The sequence below is a fragment of the Malaclemys terrapin genome, chromosome 5, assembly GCF_027887155.1.
Source record: "Malaclemys terrapin pileata isolate rMalTer1 chromosome 5, rMalTer1.hap1, whole genome shotgun sequence".
In the NCBI taxonomy this organism is placed as follows: domain Eukaryota; kingdom Metazoa; phylum Chordata; order Testudines; family Emydidae; genus Malaclemys; species Malaclemys terrapin.
The window spans coordinates 119993238-120012537 of record NC_071509.1 but is presented as its reverse complement, the minus strand read 5'-3'; the positions used below and the strand labels follow the sequence as shown (position 1 = coordinate 120012537).

Genomic DNA, 19300 nt, shown 5'->3' with positions numbered 1-19300 from the left:
TCGACCCACCTACTAATTGGGGACCATCAGAGCACACTGAAGAGGGAGGGCACAGGAGCCAATTATGCCTGTTCTACATCCACTGGGGATTTCCCAGCACTAGGGGACCCGCCTGTGCTTTCTGTTCCTTTCATGCCACCGCAGTGGTGTAAAAGGAGGGGAGCTGGGGCCAACATGTGGTCCATTCATTTTATTTTCTCCCCATTCTGCACTCCCATTCCCCCACGTTTAATATCTGAGAAGCCTCCTCCTTTGGCATCTATTTTTTACCCGGCAGATCTTAATGGCTCAGTTCTGACACACTTCCTGGCACCATTAAATCCTGAACAGAAAACATGAATATTTATTGTCTTCCTATACAGACATCAATTCCCTGGGAAATATTTACTCCATAGAATTATTGGTAATCTTTATTCCCCTTATGTTAGGAGACCATCATGAAGTGAGTTTTCAGTTTGAACTTACTCTAGCCATGGCTCTCCTCTCATAATTATCTACCTTGGCTTATACACAGTGCTTACCTCATGTCCTGGCTTATCACCAATAGAAATACATGATTTTTTACAGCGTAGGTCTTGTGAAGATGTAGTCCATTAGATAGAAAAATTCTAATGCTGTGAAGCTTTTTCTAACACTCCGTGCTGCCTGACTGAGCGTTTTAACTTATATGTTAAGTCCTCCGAGTATTCTAACAGGACACATGGAACTTTTTACTTTTATTCCTTCTTCAAATTTGCCTTTTGAACACATCCCTTGGTCTTCAGCAGCATGCGTTTCTGTGAAAAAATTACCTCACAAGCCCCATGTTAATGACTGACCATAATCTGAGCTTTTCTTCCTCTCTCGCTATCTGTGCTGAGGGACGGCAATGTCACAGATTTAACCATGATAATATAATGTCTGAGTTAAGAGTGTGACAGAGATTGGGGAATCCTCTTTGCAAGTGCTTGGCATGCAAACAGGAGTGATGTCAGTAGGGGCCAATGCTCAAGCCCCCTTCATACAGGTTCTTCTATGAGGAGAGGTCAGAGCCACTGTTCTTAATGTAAAAACTAATGAAAACAGGAGCTTGGACAAAAATAAATAAATAAAGCAGAAGTGGCTCTTCCTGGACCACAAATCCATAAGCTGAAAAAGTGAATGAATCTGAAAAGGTTTTGCAGGTCACCTTTAAATGGTGACCTTGATTTTTACCACTTTAAATTCCTTTTTCACTTTATTTTAAAATAATCCATCTTTCTAAGACCACCTTTTAATTAGAACAAACATCACATAGCAGAAGCAAACAGATTATACCAATAACCTGACTCCCATACCATAAACACCTTGGTTTATTTTAATACGGATTATGTTTGGATTAATAAGTGCCTCTTTAAGGCAGAGTTTGCGGAGGTGTTAGGAATTTAAAAAAAGGGTCTGCAAATAAGCACCATATTAGAAGGAGAAGCCTAGGGCAATAAACCTTACCCTTATTCTTCCTGGCCAGTGCATCGGCCTGCTCCCAAATATCGTAGGCATAGAGGATATAGGAAGTGATGTTGACATAGGAAAAGGTTATGCTTGGAATATTATGTAGGGTGTTGATTGAAGAACCAATGGCTCCACTGCCACAGTTGCTAGCGTTTGATCCTGGCTGGGAACTCACAGAGCTGGCAGGAGAGGGCATCGGGGAAAGAGGAGAAGGTGTGCCTGTGCTTCTGAGGAAGAAGATGACATCATGAAGCCGTAAGGTAACAGGTTAACGACTTGCCACAAAACACCCAGACTTCTGTTTTTACGAGCCACCCACCATCAGACAGAATTCTGGTGTCATATACACATGCTCAGCAAGAGCACTGTGACGTACAAAGCTGAGGACTAACGTGTGTTCACCACCAAGGCAGGCAAGATAGATAGCACCAACTGCAGTGAGGCCAAGATTTTCAAAAGCGACTTGGGATTTTGGGTGCTCAATTTAAGACACCGGATTTTCAGAACATGCTGAGCACCCACTCAAAGTCCCAAGTTGGGTACTCAATCTGTATTCACTTCTGAAAATCTTGGCCTGGTTATTTAAGTGTTTTAGCTAATGAATCCCATTTCATGAAGTCATGATCTCCGCATTAAAGAGTTTAGGCTTTTTGATGGATATTCAAAATTAGTGTCTCAATCCAAATCACTTTGCAGATCTGCATTTGTGCTTATGGAAGCTTGAGATAGAACAGATCTAGTTGGTCAGCTAGTCCATCCTCCAGAGACTGTGCAAAGTGTACTCTCCACTGCTTCATCTAGTCCAGTTTAAATTATCCAAATGGTGGTGCTTCCACCACTTTCCTTGGGAGACTTTCAGTTTAATTAACCTCACTGTGATAGACCATGGTAGGAGTGATGGTGCTTTCAGAACCAATATTATAATACATAAGCATTCTTTCAAAACATTTTCAGAGGTATGCATGGAATTGCATGCCTAGCTTGCACTTAAGCCACAACTGTGTATGCACAAATGCCTGATTTGTTTACAAGTTGCCAATAGGATGCACACTTGGCCATGTGCAGGCACATAAAGCAATTGCATGTGCAAATAAGGGCTAACTGCATGCCAGCCTGTTGAAAATCAGGTCCAGCATCAATTTATAGAAGACAGCTTTTATGTTTCTTTTGCTGTCACATCCATAGTAACTCAGATGCAGACACAGAAAGGTAGCAAAAAGCATCAATAATCAGCAAGAAATTTAAAAAAAATGTTTCTGTCAGGGGAATCAACTGACAAGAAAGTGTCAAAACAGCAGCTAAAAGCTAATCTAAAATTCAACATGTATTACTGCGAGTAGTACAGCATCTGTATACGCGGACAGGAGGGATGACAGGAGGGGTGGATACATTTACAAATCCCAAGAGGAGGAAAATCCAACATCTGTCCTCTATATCTATTAACCCAGGACAAGGATTAAAACAATGGGACCTCTACAAACAACAGTTTCTAATACATTCTCTCTCTTTCCCTTATTCTTTGATAGGACAATAATGTGTATGACACAGAGTGGGTTTATATTGTCTGTAAAATAAAATAAAATAAAATAAAATAAACAAACAAACAAACCGCTCTCTGTAAGCTGAAGTGAGGGAAAGAAATAAGAAGCAGAAAAATATTTTAAGAATGTTATTCCAGCCCATAAAACAGGAAGTGATTCAAGGCACTCAATTGGGGGGAGGGATAGCTCAGTGGTTTGAGCATTGGCCTGCTAAACCCAGGGTTGAGAGTTCAATCCTTGACGGGGCCATTTAGGGATCTGGGGCAAAAATCTGTCTGGGGATTGGTCCTGCTTTGAGCAGGGGGTTGGACTAGATGACCTCCTGAGGTCCCTTCCAACCCTGATATTCTATGAACCCCCTTGCAAAAAAAGTCTGCAATTCAAATGTGTAGACAAACTGCTTCTGTTAACACACTATGAGAGAGATTTTAATATGTATTTTAAATACTACCTTGCAACACATGGAGAAGGTGCTTGCGTGACTCTGGAAGAATTCTGTAGCAAAAAGGAAAGTCTAGTTATATTTGGGTTTCACATTGACCTATATTGAACACTTGCAGCTTCTTCCATCTTTCTAATTTGAAACTTATTAAATAATGCAATCAAACCTTACCTTGAAGTGTTCATTGAGGGTTCGGGAATACTTTACTGCAGTGTCTTTTTTGTAACGAAACATTGCCATGTGCAGAATGGACTGGCAGCGCATGCTGTGAACAAAAACCAGGAATCAGTGTCAGAACATTCAACGCCACTCCAGCAGCAATTCTTCTTGCAGAGCCTGAGGACATATACATCCATTTTACTGCAAATTGAAGAAAGTTTGTGCTTCCTTCCCCATATACCCCAGACAGCCACTGAGAGAAGATCACGTCGGAGAAAAACAGGAACAGTCAGGGAAGTAGATGCACAACTCCTAACAGGTGTTATAGGCCTAATATACCCTGTGCCCAGAGCTGACTTGGGGATGTTCAACCGTGGCTTCAATTACACAGCTCAGAAACCTTGTCAGCCAAATCAGCTTAAGCCTTTATGGACTCTTAAATTACCAGCATATCAAGTGAGATTTAGAACCTTAACCTTACACACATGGTTCCCTACTGATATGCCAGTTCATTTTAAAAGGAGATATTTAAGAGTTCACTCTACTACAAATTTTCTGCATAAACGTAACAATATCAGTTTAGCCCAACCCTCCACTCCTCAGAATGAAAGGTCTTTCAATCTACCAGGTTCGAAAAGAGAATATAAAATGTCGCAATTGGGGTGGGAGTGTGTGGGAGAAAGCCACATACCACAAAACAGCAAAGATTTTTTCATGTGCAGATGCCGAGGTATCTGAAAAGGATTTTAATGTCATTATAAATCTGTAAGAAAAACAAAACAAAATAAATTAATGACATTCGTCAACAGGGCTGGATTTCCCAATGACATAAATACAGCACACCAGCCACTGGCTCAAATAGTGAATCAGGAGACCTGAGTTCTATTTCCAACTCTGCCTATAACTCACTGTGCGATCCTGAACAAGCCACTTTACTATCTCTCTGAGCCTTAGTTTTCCTACGTGTAAAACGGGGATGCTAATACTTACTTGTGTAAAGCACTAACTAAGGGACTGACCCTGTAGTTGTGCCACAGTTAGAAATCCCCTTAACTGTAGCAGGTGTTCTGCACATGGATTGGGTTCTAGCATAGTTGTCCACCTTACTGAGCTTGGTTCAAAGACGGCATCCTGAGTCCAATATACAGGAATGCCAAAGTGGGAACGGTAAGTGCACAAGGGCAGTTTGGGGAGCAGGACAGAAGGATATAGCCAGTTGACATTTTTCCATCTGAACATTTTTGACAAAAAATGGCTTTTTGATCAAAACATTTTAATGGGAAATTTTCATACGGTCAAAAATTTCCATATTTTCAAGGAAAAAACACAGAAAGCTTTTCAGCAATATATTTTGGGTTTGGTTTTTTTGGGTCAAAAACCACAAATATTTTAAGAAGAAAATTAGAAAAAAAATTGAATAAAAAAATTCCCATGAAAAATTGGTCTTTTTCAATCAGTTCTAGAGAAGGAAGCTAGATCATGTCTGGGAAACATTCACCAAATACTGACTGCGTACGGATTACGTGATCGCCGATATATTTCTGTATGATTCATGCTTCCTTCAGCATTTACATCCTTCGTAAGCAGCGTTTACTGTAATTGGAAAATCCCCTCTTGCAAAACAGCAGCAAACAAGAAAGGGAAGTTGGCTAAAAGAGCCTCCTATAAATGTATTGGCAGGAAAGTGTAGGCCCAAGAACCGATCCCTGCGGGACCCCACTAAAAACATACCCATTTGATGAGGAATCCCCACTGACAATTATATTGTGAGACCTTTTTTTTTTTTGCGAACAGGGGCTGCTAACAGGGAGTTTCGCAAGGGAGTTCTCCAGGTGAAGGAGGAGCAATACAGCAACCTTTTGGGGTAAGTGACTGTCTGTAGTGTGTGTTTGTTTGTGTTTGAGGGTTACTTGCTGTGTGCTGAGCTTGTGTTTGTCAGTCTGTTTGTTTGTTTTGGTTGTTTGAAGGACCGTGTGCTGTGGCTGGCAGTTGGAAGCTGTGAGCTTCAAAGGAAGGTTTGAAAGCTAGAAGCCTCTGGTAAGTGGCTGAGCCTTAATCAGTGGGCGGGGCATTCATACAGGCCAGGGCTTTATAAAGCAGCGCACAAGCGACCAGGGAGCTTTGCGAACAGGGGCTGCTAACAGGGAGTTTCGCAAGGGAGTTCTCCAGGTGAAGGAGGAGCAATACAGCAACCTTTTGGGGTAAGTGACTGTCTGTAGTGTGTGTTTGTTTGTGTTTGAGGGTTACTTGCTGTGTGCTGAGCTTGTGTTTGTCAGTCTGTTTGTTTGTTTTGGTTGTTTGAAGGACCGTGTGCTGTGGCTGGCAGTTGGAAGCTGTGAGCTTCAAAGGAAGGTTTGAAAGCTAGAAGCCTCTGGTAAGTGGCTGAGCCTTAATCAGTGGGCGGGGCATTCATACAGGCCAGGGCTTTATAAAGCAGCGCACAAGCGACCAGGGGCTGCTAACAGGGAGTTTCGCAAGGGAGTTCTCCAGGTGAAGGAGGAGCAATACAGCAACCTTTTGGGGTAAGTGACTGTCTGTAGTGTGTGTTTGTTTGTGTTTGAGGGTTACTTGCTGTGTGCTGAGCTTGTGTTTGTCAGTCTGTTTGTTTGTTTTGGTTGTTTGAAGGACCGTGTGCTGTGGCTGGCAGTTGGAAGCTGTGAGCTTCAAAGGAAGGTTTGAAAGCTAGAAGCCTCTGGTAAGTGGCTGAGCCTTAATCAGTGGGCGGGGCATTCATACAGGCCAGGGCTTTATAAAGCAGCGCACAAGCGACCAGGGAGCTTTGCGAACAGGGGCTGCTAACAGGGAGTTTCGCAAGGGAGTTCTCCAGGTGAAGGAGGAGCAATACAGCAACCTTTTGGGGCAAGTGACTGTCTGTAGTGTGTGTTTGTTTGTGTTTGAGGGTTACTTGCTGTGTGCTGAGCTTGTGTTTGTCAGTCTGTTTGTTTGTTTTGGTTGTTTGAAGGACCGTGTGCTGTGGCTGGCAGTTGGAAGCTGTGAGCTTCAAAGGAAGGTTTGAAAGCTAGAAGCCTCTGGTAAGTGGCTGAGCCTTAATCAGTGGGCGGGGCATTCATACAGGCCAGGGCTTTATAAAGCAGCGCACAAGCGACCAGGGAGCTTTGCGAACAGGGGCTGCTAACAGGGAGTTTCGCAAGGGAGTTCTCCAGGTGAAGGAGGAGCAATACAGCAACCTTTTGGGGTAAGTGACTGTCTGTAGTGTGTGTTTGTTTGTGTTTGAGGGTTACTTGCTGTGTGCTGAGCTTGTGTTTGTCAGTCTGTTTGTTTGTTTTGGTTGTTTGAAGGACCGTGTGCTGTGGCTGGCAGTTGGAAGCTGTGAGCTTCAAAGGAAGGTTTGAAAGCTAGAAGCCTCTGGTAAGTGGCTGAGCCTTAATCAGTGGGCGGGGCATTCATACAGGCCAGGGCTTTATAAAGCAGCGCACAAGCGACCAGGGAGCTTTGCGAACAGGGGCTGCTAACAGGGAGTTTCGCAAGGGAGTTCTCCAGGTGAAGGAGGAGCAATACAGCAACCTTTTGGGGTAAGTGACTGTCTGTAGTGTGTGTTTGTTTGTGTTTGAGGGTTACTTGCTGTGTGCTGAGCTTGTGTTTGTCAGTCTGTTTGTTTGTTTTGGTTGTTTGAAGGACCGTGTGCTGTGGCTGGCAGTTGGAAGCTGTGAGCTTCAAAGGAAGGTTTGAAAGCTAGAAGCCTCTGGTAAGTGGCTGAGCCTTAATCAGTGGGCGGGGCATTCATACAGGCCAGGGCTTTATAAAGCAGCGCACAAGCGACCAGGGGCTGCTAACAGGGAGTTTCGCAAGGGAGTTTGGAAGGGGAGCAGGAAGGGGGCGAGGGTCCCTTGCCGGTTCCATCTGTTTTCTCTTGATTCCCCTTAATACCTATAAAGCAACTACATTCTAACTGTTTGCTTAAACAACCCTTTCAGCTGACAGGGGGCTGCAGACGGGAGTTTGACAGAGGGAGGCTTACGATGGTTAGGAAGACCCGCAACACCTGTGCCAGCACTGCTACTGTCTCCTCCACCTGTGCCTGTAGCCAGACAGAGTGCCTAAGCATGGATGCCTCTACCCAGATCCTGGTGTGGTTCTGCAAAGACTGTAACTTGCAATTTCCACTTACGGATATCCAGGCTGGGGGGACCATCCAATGTGAAAGGTGCCTGCTGGTGGAATCTCTCAGGCAGCAGGTGAGAGAGCTACAGGAGGAGGTGGCTAGGTTGAGGAGCATCCGTATCCACGAGCAATTCCTCGACAGTGTCCATGTGGAGACAGCTGAGGTAGCTGTCCCAGTACACAGGACTGCTGATACACCACTGGTGGAGGAGGAGATGGCTCAGGGTGGACGCTGGCAGCTGGTTACTTCTGGCAGCAGGCAGTGCTCCACCCTTGCTCCGAACCCTCCTGCCGTGGTTATAGGTAACCGTTATGCTCTTCTTGATACAGGAAAGAAGGAATCACTCCCTACAGTAAAGGAGGAGAAGCCTCGTACCCCTAAGGCTGGAGAGTCTGCTGCCACCACTGCGAATAGGAAACGTAGGGTAGTGGTGGTCGGAGACTCTCTGCTGAGGGGGACGGAGGCGCCCATCTGTCGCCCTGACATTTCATCTCGAGAGGTATGCTGCCTGCCGGGGGCCCGTATCCGAGACGTTACGGAGGCATTGTCGAGGATTATCCGGCCCTCTGACTACTACCCCATGCTACTCATCCATGTGGGCACAAATGATACTGCGCGGTGTGACACTGAGCGGATCAAGAGTGACTACAGGGCTCTGGGAGCACGGGTGAAGGAGTTTGGAGCACAGGTGGTATTCTCTTCAATTCTTCCTGTTAAAGGTAGGGGCCCGGGCAGAGACAGATGCATCATGGAGGTGAATGCCTGGCTGCGAAGATGGTGTCACCAGGAGGGCTTTGGCTTCCTAGACCACGGGATGCTATTCGAGGAAGGACTGCTAGGCAGAGATGGCGTTCACCTTTCGAGGAGAGGGAAGACCCTATTCGGACACAGACTGGCTAACCTAGTGAGGAGGGCTTTAAACTAGGTTCGACGGGGACAGGTGAGCAAAGCCCACAGGTAAGTGGGGAACATGGAGACCGGGGAAATGAGTCGGAAACAAGAGGGAGTGTGGGCTATATTGGCAGAGAGAAAGGAGAGTCAGGAAAAAACTGGGAGGAAAGATCAAACCAGTATTTTAGATGCCTATATACAAATGCGAGAAGTATGGGGAATAAGCAGGAAGAACTGGAAGTGCTAATAAATAAATACAACTATGACATTGTTGGCATCACTGAAACTTGGTGGGATAATACACATGATTGGAATGTTGGTGTGGATGGGTACAGCTTGCTCAGGAAGGATAGACAGGGGAAAAAGGGAGGAGGTGTTGCCTTATATATTAAAAATGTACACACTTGGACAGAGGTAGAGATGGACATAGGAGACGGAAGTGTTGAGAGTCTCTGGGTTAGGCTTAAAGGGGCAAAAAACAAGGGAGATGTCATGCTAGGCGTCTACTACAGGCCACCTAACCAGGTGGAAGAGGTGGATGGGGCTTTTTTCAAGCAACTAACAAAATCATCCAAAGCCCAAGACTTGGTGGTGATGGGGGACTTCAACTATCCGGATATATGTTGGGAAAATAACACAGCGGGGAACAGACTATCCAACAAATTCTTGGACTGCATTGGAGACAACTTTTTATTTCAGAAGGTTGAAAAAGCTACTAGGGGGGAAGCTGTTCTAGACTTGATTTTAACAAATAGGGAGGAACTCGTTGAGAATGTGAAAGTAGAAGGCAGCCTGGGTGAAAGTGATCATGAAATCATAGACTTTGCAATTCTAAGGAAGGGTAGAAGGGAGAACAGCAAAATAGAGACAATGGATTTCAGGAAGGCAGATTTTGGGAAGCTCAGAGAGCTGATAGGTAAGGTCCCATGGGAATCAAGACTGAGGGGAAAAACAACTGAGGAGAGTTGGCAGTTTTTCAAAGGGACACTATTAAGGGCCCAAAAGCAAGCTATTCCGCTGGTTAGGAAAGATAGAAAATGTGGCAAAAGACCACCTTGGCTTAACCACGAGATCTTGCACGATCTAAAAAATAAAAAGGAGTCATATAAAAAATGGAAACTAGGACAGATTACAAAGGATGAATATAGGCAAACAACACAGGAATGCAGGGGCAAGATTAGAAAGGCAAAGGCACAAAATGAGCTCAAACTAGCTACGGGAATAAAAGGAAACAAGAAGACTTTTTATCAATACATTAGAAGCAAGAGGAAGACCAAAGACAGGGTAGGCCCACTGCTTAGTGAAGAGGGAGAAACAGTAACAGGAAACTTGGAAATGGCAGAGATGCTTAATGACTTCTTTGTTTCGGTCTTCACCGAGAAGTCTGAAGGAATGCCTAACATAGTGAATGCTAATGGGAAGGGGGTAGGTTTAGCGGATAAAATAAAAAAAGAACAAGTTAAAAATCACTTAGAAAAGTTAGATGCCTGCAAGTCACCCGGGCCTGATGAAATGCATCCTAGAATACTCAAGGAGCTAATAGAGGAGGTATCTGAGCCTCTAGCTATTATCTTTGGAAAGTCATGGGAGACGGGAGAGATTCCAGAAGACTGGAAAAGGGCAAATATAGTGCCCATCTATAAAAAGGGAACTAAAAACAACCCAGGTAACTACAGACCAGTTAGTTTAACTTCTGTGCCAGGGAAGATAATGGAGCAAGTAATTAAGGAAATCATCTGCCAACACTTGGAAGGTGGTAAGGTGATAGGGAATAGCCAGCATGGATTTGTGAAGAACAAATCATGTCAAACCAATCTGATAGCTTTCTTTGATAGGATAACGAGCCTTGTGGATAAGGGTGAAGCGGTGGATGTGGTATACCTAGACTTTAGTAAGGCATTTGATACGGTCTCGCATGATATTCTTATCGATAAACTAGGCAAATACAAATTAGATGGGGCTACTATAAGGTGGGTGCATAACTGGCTGGATAATCGTACTCAGAGAGTTGTTATTAATGGTTCCCAATCCTGCTGGAAAGGCGTAACGAGTGGGGTACCGCAGGGGTCTGTTTTGGGACCGGCTCTGTTCAATATCTTCATCAACGACTTAGATATTGGCATAGAAAGTACGCTTATTAAGTTTGCGGATGATACCAAACTGGGAGGGATTGCAACTACTTTGGAGGACAGGGTCATAATTCAAAATGATCTGGACAAATTGGAGAAATGGTCTGAGTTAAACAGGATGAAGTTTAACAAAGATAAATGCAAAGTGCTCCACTTAGGAAGGAAAAATCAATTTCACACATACAGAATGGGAAAAGACTGTCTAGGAAGGAGTACGGCAGAAAGGGATCTAGGGGTTATAGTGGACCACAAGCTAAATATGAGTCAACAGTGTGATGCTGTTGCAAAAAAAGCAAACATGATTCTGGGATGCATTAACAGGTGTGTTGTGAGCAAGACACGAGAAGTCATTCTTCCGCTCTACTCTGCTCTGGTTAGGCCTCAGCTGGAGTATTGTGTCCAGTTCTGGGCGCCGCATTTTAAAAAAGATGTGGAGAAACTGGAAAGGGTCCAAAGAAGAGCAACAAGAATGATTAAAGGTCTTGAGAACATGACCTATGAAGGAAGGCTGAAAGAATTGGGTTTGTTTAGTTTGGAAAAGAGAAGACTGAGAGGGGACATGATAGCAGTTTTCAGGTATATAAAAGGGTGTCATAAGGAGGAGGGAGAGAACTTGTTCACCTTAGCCTCTAAGGATAGAACCAGAAACAATGGGTTTAAACTGCAGCAAGGGAGGTCTAGATTGGACATTAGGAAAAAGTTCCTAACTGTCAGGGTGGTTAAACACTGGAACAAATTGCCTAGGGAGGTTGTGGAATCTCCGTCTCTGGAGATATTTAAGGGTAGGTTAGATAAATGTCTACTAGGGATGGTCTAGGCAGTATTTGGTCCTGCCATGCGGGCAGGGGACTGGACTCGATGACCTCTCGAGGTCCCTTCCAGTCCTAGAATCTATGAATCTATGAATCTATGAATCTATCAGTTATCCAGCCTTTTTAATCCATCTAAGGGGAGTCGTGTTAATTTTATCTCTCTCTAGTTTCTTAATCAAAATGTCATGGAGCACCTAGTCAAATGCCTTACAGAAGTTTACGTACATTACATCAACACTATTACCTTTATCAACCAAACCTGTAATCTCATCCAAAAAAAGATATCAAGTTAGTTTGACAGAATCTATTTCCGTAAACCCATGCTGATTAGCATTAATTGTATTACCCTCCTTTAATTCTTTATTAATTGAGTCCAGTAGCAACTGCTCCACTATCTTGCCCAGGATCAGAGATCAAAACTGAAATATGAGTGAAATACAGAGGTATACTTCGATTGTAAGCTCTCTGGACAGTCTTTTTATTCAGTGTTCATGCAGTGCCTAGCACAAAGGGGTCCTCAACTGTGACAGGGGCTCCTACTACTAATGTAATACAAATAATAAATGGGAAAAACATTTTTAAAATCCATGCTGTGTCACTGAAATGGCTTTACACTTACTTAAGGAGATCTATGGTGTCTGTGAATATGGTGTATGCTGATTTTGGTGTCAGTGCATCAGATTCCATAGCAATTCCATACTCGATGAAGGAAAGCGCAGCCTCCAAGTACTGAAATGCCTTTGCAACCTTGTCTGTCTGTTGGGAAGAAGGTGCTCATGGTTAGCCAACGAGAAAACTTACGGTTCTTCATTCATTCTTTGCCATATCTGTGCCTTCTCTTTGCTTAGATATGCACAGTTTGGACAGAGAGAGAGAGAGAGAGAGGAGTCTGGCCTCAGAACATTACCCAAAGAGTTCCAACTCTGATTCCAGAAAAAGTGTCTGACACATCTCAGAGGTGAGCTGCACCTCTGTTCTCTCCCCCAAGTCTCTCCCATGGGCTCTCTTTCCAAATGACAGCCTCAACTTGCATTCTTCAGAGTGGAACTGTGCAGTTGACCCCACTTAAGACTGGATCACCAGCTACAACAGCCCCTCGTCACGCCATCCTGCCAGGGCTACAGGGAAAGCAGTGTCTTATACCCACTTACATCCCCTCTGGTTACTGATGGCACCACTACCTTCACCACTCTTGGATTGGATCTCTGGGTGGCAGCCCCCCATTTCCAACTGTCTAAATACGACAGGCCCAACTGCAATTGGTACCTGCAAGATACACTTCTCCATATGCCTGTGACCAGCATCTGTTTAAAGTGACTCAGAACAGCTCCTTCCAAACAGGCGTATTGTCCATGTGCCCAAAGGTACAACAGCACGCAGGGAGAAAGGGTTAAACCCACGAAAGGGCCCACATGTCTGTGACTTGCCTGTAACTCACCACCTCTCTCAAAGCTCAGGCGAGCCAGCTGTCTCAGGCACATCCGGCAGAGCCTCTGCCTTAGTTCCACAGCCACGGTACATGTACTGCCTAGCTCAGTCTCTCTCTCTCTAAGAAGCTGTGGCCTGCTCCCCCACTCTTCCTCTATGGGCCAGGGGTTTTAAAGGCTTAGTCTCTTGCCTTGGAAAAATAGGTATGTCACCCTTCTGATGATAGGCAGGTAGGTATTTTCCAATGTTTGGTTCACCCATTGTTCTTTTAAGGACTCTTGGTATTCTCCCTCGAGATACCGTATCTCTGTCATTGTTTTGTTTCCTGCTTATCCCTCCCTTTTCCCCCCACCCAGCCTCCTTTGACTTAACTTTGTGCAGTCAGCCAGAACAATATCCAGCAGCTAAACTGGAACACGAATAACATTCATACAAAATAATACAGCTATCACTCTCCTTCTCCCGTGTCTTTTTAGCAAGACCACCCAGGGAAAAGAGAAGAACAATTCTAAATGAGGGAGAGCCCAGAATATGCACCACCAGTAGAATTTGGTATGCCTATTTAAAGAGAACATGAGTCAAACATATATTCATATTTTAAGCAATAAATATGTACTTTGCTTGCTATTAACACTATTATATAATCTTTTGGAACAACAGAGCCTCATTTTATTCTCAAATTATGTATTTGGAAAAATACCTACACAATAGGTTTTTCATATGGTTTGAAATGTATCCTGCTATTGGAAGAAAATGCTGCCTTTATCTTTACTTGCAAGCACTTATGTTATGGAGTTTTGCAGTAAAGTAGTTTGGTGGATTTTCTTAATCTGAAAAGATGTTTAATCCTTTATAATCCAAGAAGCCTGAATGCTAAGAGCCAAATGTTTAAAACCAGATACCCAATTTCACATAAATTAATGTACCTGTAATTTGCACATGAGTTGTCATTCCCGTCCTCTGTTGTAAAGGCACTTTTTGCACCTATGTACACTTGTGATCAACTTGGTTTGAGATAACTAACATCCCTGAAATGTATTTTATCCGAAATTACTGACATGCACTCTCAACTTTAACTTCATTTTAGCAGATTATTTCCCCCCCTAGGAATTGCCTTGGTTTCTTTTTCAATTAAAAAATTGAATTACATTTACAATTTCTGTAAACAAGAAACCCTTTATGAAGTATTTTCTTTAATGTTACGGGCATAATCACTGGAGAAATCGGACTGCTTTTTGCTACTCTGGAGCAGCACAAAGCAACTGCCGCATATTGGACAATTGAAATAGGTTTACAGCTGCTTTGCATCACTATCCCAGTTTCCTCCTACCTCCTCTCATCCTGTGTCAGTTCCTATTCTAACGGGTCTCTTGGGGGCATCTCACTCAGGTCTCAGACCTCACACCACCATCTCTCTGAAGGCAGAATCATGAGATTCTCCCACTCTATGGTGCAGTTCTCTATGATCTACTTCAGCAGGTCTCACTTCTGCCTAGACCCTGTGATTCTGTTCCCTTCAGAAACAATGGCAGTGGTAACCAGAGACTAGACAGACTTCTCAATGCAAAGTATTATTTATTGGAAAAAAAGTATTTCAAAAGGAAAAAAACACCTTAAATAACAATAAACCAGTCTGCACACATACCAGCTTTTCTCTAAGTCTTACCATCCCCTGGAACTGGGAAGGCCCAACTCCTTCAGACAAACCCCTCTGCAGAATCTGTGTGTGTCAGCCTGTCTCCCTCAACAGCTTCTGACAATTGACCTTCCTTTTCCTGAGAAGGGCTTTTCAGCTGCTTAGAATTTTGATTTCCAGGCTCCCAGGTTTGGCAAAACAAGGCTTGCAATTTGCTGAAGACAGGGTACAGGATCCCTGAAGCTAACAGCATGCCCCATTCTCTCAAGGATGTGCCTGGGTGTTCATAACTGAGAAGCCATTGTGTTGTCTTCTAGCATAGATCCCACTGGATTTGAGCATTATAGGCATATAATAAACATTTCACTACCCCAATATAAGTTATACAGTCTCTCTCGGTAACTAGGTTACATATCAATATTCTTAAATTATTACATAGACCCATGTCTGTCAGATCTCCAACTCCCCTCTCCTTCTTGCTCTGCTAGTGCTACCAACTCTTGCTGTTCCATCATGAGATTCAAGATATTTGGAATGGTCTTAATACCGCAAGCTGTTGGAATCAAGAGATTGAGAATCTCAGCTTTCAGTTTTTTAAATGTAAATTTCTAGGCCTCATGACTGCAGAGAAAAGCTTGAAAACATGTAGTGAGCACACCCTAAATGCTTGGAAACTAGGAGGAAATCAAGAGAAACCAAAAATATGACATTTTACAAAATAAATTTAAGTCAATCATTATTTTTAAGTGCCAGCCTCGTGATTTTTGAGCACTTGATGTTGGCAATAATGTACCTTACTCCACAAGCAGTGCTTTCAACACACACACACACACAATGTGTGTCTGTGTCAAATATTTATTTCACCCTGTTACAGTGTGCAAGTATTTTCATGCATTTTACAGTACATCTTCAGTAGTGCATGGCACTTGCTAGAATGTTCAGCAACTTTCCACAATATGAAGGGAAACATGACATATAATGGATAGCATATAATATATAATTTTACCATTCAACAACAAATTTTAAGAGGACAGAGTAAAACTGAAAAGGCAACAGGAAGTGTTATGATATGTCAGACTGCATGCGTAACCAACTAATACCTGGATAATTAACCCAATATGTACTGTTTAGGATATCTGTTTTCTTCTTAATCCACTACATTTTTCATGTTCATTTCTTATTCCCCCATCTTCCTTCCACCCCGCTATTTAATTTTTAGGTGCAAAAGTTCTGTGGCTTGAATAAAATAATTAAAAAGCATAATTAATATACACACAAATTGAAATTGGTGCTGAGAAAGTAAGGAACTACAGGTCTGATCTTGCACCATTGAATTCAATGGGACTTTTGCCATAATTGTCAACAGGAGTAAATACCCAGGCCTTAAAAGCATTAGCTAGAGGTGAGGAATAGCGCAAAAACCATCTGGGGATTTGGATGGTCAGTTTCCATTTAATTTAAATGGTGCCAAATCCTCTAGGGAGCTTTATAAAATCTCAGCATTATTTTTTAAGTAGGAAGAAATTAGAATTAGGATAGAATCTAGGCCATTTTCACTTGTGGTCTATGTAGCTTTTTTTATAAAGGATCTCCAGAGATGAAAGAAACTAGCTAGAGCCCACCAGTCTATCTATTTTAGCAAAAGTGTCTAAAAGTTACAAACAAATAAATCCCTGAATTTTGATTTTACAGATACATTACAGAGGACAAATGCTCCTGTTACTTGATTATACCATAACAATGAACAAAAAGTACATTTAATTATGCATATTATTAAGCAAACCACACCTGTGAGAAATCCAGGTAATCACAGTTATAGAGCTCATTTTCAATCTTGTTTACGAGAAGTATAATTATATTTTCCAACAGTAGACGGTCTTAAAACTGACTTCAATCTGTTCCATCTTTCAAGGGCTTTGTGACAGTTTTGCAAAGCAAACAGACCTGCTAACCTTGTATAATGTGTACAGGGTGAACATGGTCACATCAACTTTGAATTCTGTTTTGCGGGACTCATTTTCTAGATCTGGTCAAAGGACCTAAACTGGACATAGCTCAGCCTTTAGTGGATACAAGCCACGTTCACTAAAAAAATATTAAGAGATCTTCATTTAACCGGGAATAATATGAACAAATCTTGTCCATATTCCTGTGTGTACTAGATCTGAATGTGACAACTGGATATGACACAGGATTAATCTATTTTGAACCCCCTGAGCCTGCAAGATAGAATTTCTTGGCATGTATCCCAAGAGGAGTAGGTTGTACCTTGACCAATAGATACAGAAGGCTAGATGGGAAGGAAAGAACAAAGCTCCTTTTATTCTGTGATCCAGGACATGTGCAAAAAGTGCACCTTCATAAGCAAGCCACAGGTTTATTTAGAAAACCTTTTAACGCTTCCACCACAAGGCCCAGACTTACCATTGTGTCAGCTTTGTGCTTCAGTCTTTTGGCCTCCTCTATGTGATACTCCATCGGATGTTGTCTGAATTAGGAGTGAGGGAGAGGAGAGACAGACAAAACAGAAAGATAGAGTAAGTATCAATTTTAATGTCACATCACCAAGATCCTGTAACTGCTGTATGGGCTGCTGCTCTGATTACTTAAAAAATTACGATCACCACCAACTGAATAGTGTCAGGCTGTTCGGCAATGCTCAGAAGTCAAGTTCCTGCTTAAGGAGCTTACAGTCTAAATCTAACAGACAGAATGGTCTGTATTCCATCAAAAGAAAGCTACATTAGAAGAATGTTCAGGCTGCGCTCCTGGGTACCCTAAAGTCAGAAAATTCTAGTTTATGTTGCAAGGGCAAGTTTAGCTCTGCCTTCCTGCACATATGCATTACTTTAATTGCATTATCTTGTCTTGCTTCTCAAATACAATACAGCATACATATTCTTCTACAATCTTCGGTTTACATGTGCAGCACTTTGTAGTACCATTCACTATTCTAGGTATGCCAGACAAACAGGGTCCATTAAACTCATTTGAATGCAAGATACACATTGAATGAGGCAGAGGCTCTTATAGAACCTGCCTTATTTAATGCACATTTTATAAAGCATACTTCTGGCCATGTACACCTCCATACATTAGACTAATGTATCTTCTGTTCAAAGTGCGCACAGCTCACGGTGTACTCATAAAACTAACGGAGAAATAAGCAGGGCTCTGCAAAGACTACTCTCAGCCTCAACTAAAAAGCACACCGATCTCACTGCTCATGGGTAAAGTGCAATTTTCAAAGTCTCATAATTCAGCCAAATAAAAACAATGTTCACCGAGGCACACAAAGGCACTTATCAAGAAGGGTGATTTCCTTGCCAAATGATGTGTAGTTTCTACATTGGTTTTCCTCCACACTAGAGCGATAAGAAAATGGGAGCAAAAAAAATTTTTTTTTAAATAAAAAACAGGGCAAGTCTCTGCTGAGTTACCACACACCGGCCACATGAAAGAAGAATGTTTTTAGGAGAGATCTGAATGAAAAGAGGGAGATCATCTGGATATAAGGAGAATCAGTCCTAAAGAAAAGGGGAACTATAATAAGTGACCAAGAGATGTGACTGGGAGAAGGGTACAACTCAAGGTGGCAGTGAGAACAGAGATCCACACAGGGGCTATCACTGTGCAGAGAGTCTTGAAATTGAGAGCAAGAAGTTTGTGTTTGGCACAAAGTTAAGGTACTCAAAGGATAATGAAGATGACATGATCAGTGTGAAGGAGGAGGAGAAGGAGGATATAAAGAAAAATCTTACTTTTCAAACTTGATTTGAGGTCTCCTTGGCTTGGAGGTACCATTTGGCAAAGAAGGCACCGGGAAAGGGTTTTTGACATCTCCTGAAGGTCCCTGGGAAGTCATCATGCAGAGAAGAACTGGTCAAGGAATTTGTAATCAAAAGCAGTTTTAAAAGCTTTGGGTTTCCAAATTAAAAAAGAAAATGATTATTTAGTCTCAGAATATATTCTCTTTTCTCTCTCTCTCTCTCTCTCTCTTTTTGTAAAGGAGGAGGAAACTTGCCTTCTCATATTACTGCTTGTAATCTTCAACACAATGTGAACTTTTCCTGAGGGGGAGAAATTAAGTAACAGGTTTCCCTTGCTACTGAAACAAGAGATGTATTTAGCAGGACAATGGCATAGTGAGCTAAGAGAGCACTAAGACTGATAACAACCCTGTTTTCTCGGTGAAGTCTGGTACAAATAAGATCTACTTCATGTTATCCACACAGACCCATAGCTCGCTTAACCTTGGGGTGTGAGGCAACAGTTGCTGAATTTAAATTACTTGCTGAAATTCCAGAAAAGCACAGAGTTATAAAACAGACATTTGAAGCTGGCTAGGTTCAACTGCCCACACCCTCTAAAAACCAACAAATGAACAAAGCTCGGATTACATATATCCATCCAAACAAAAATGGCAACAGAACTGGGTTTTATAATCTGAAAACATCGAGTATTAGCCACAAGGCTCATCAACTCTACTGTGAAACAATTTTAGAAATAATACATATTAGCACAAACCCAGGTCCTAGTCAATAACAGGGGCCTGCTTTTTAAAGGGAGCTCAAGTCAAACAAAAAAAATTGTTTTTTAAACTGGCCGATTTTGCATATGCAACTATTGTGCCTGAAAATGTGCCTGCTCAAAACCAAGGCCACGACTG

The 19300-nt window shown here is 42.6% G+C and overlaps 1 protein-coding gene across 6 annotated transcripts in view; it reads right to left on the bottom strand.

Moving 5' to 3' along the window:
- Window positions 1-19300, bottom strand: part of AFF1 (ALF transcription elongation factor 1) — a 177351-nt gene that overhangs the window by 15535 nt on the left and 142516 nt on the right. For 4 of the 6 annotated variants that reach the window (XM_054028841.1, XM_054028843.1, XM_054028846.1 and 1 more), the window contains 7 exons: window positions 18393-18484; window positions 17056-17119; window positions 12187-12323; window positions 4304-4375; window positions 3625-3718; window positions 3463-3506; window positions 1468-1697 (listed from right to left, as the gene is read on the bottom strand). In XM_054028841.1, coding sequence (XP_053884816.1) covers window positions 1468-1697; window positions 3463-3506; window positions 3625-3718; window positions 4304-4375; window positions 12187-12323; window positions 17056-17119; window positions 18393-18484 — 733 coding nt within the window. The remainder of the gene's footprint in view (window positions 1-1467; window positions 1698-3462; window positions 3507-3624; window positions 3719-4303; window positions 4376-12186; window positions 12324-17055; window positions 17120-18392; window positions 18485-19300) is intronic. The other 2 variants (XM_054028842.1, XM_054028844.1) reach the window with 1 other exon arrangement.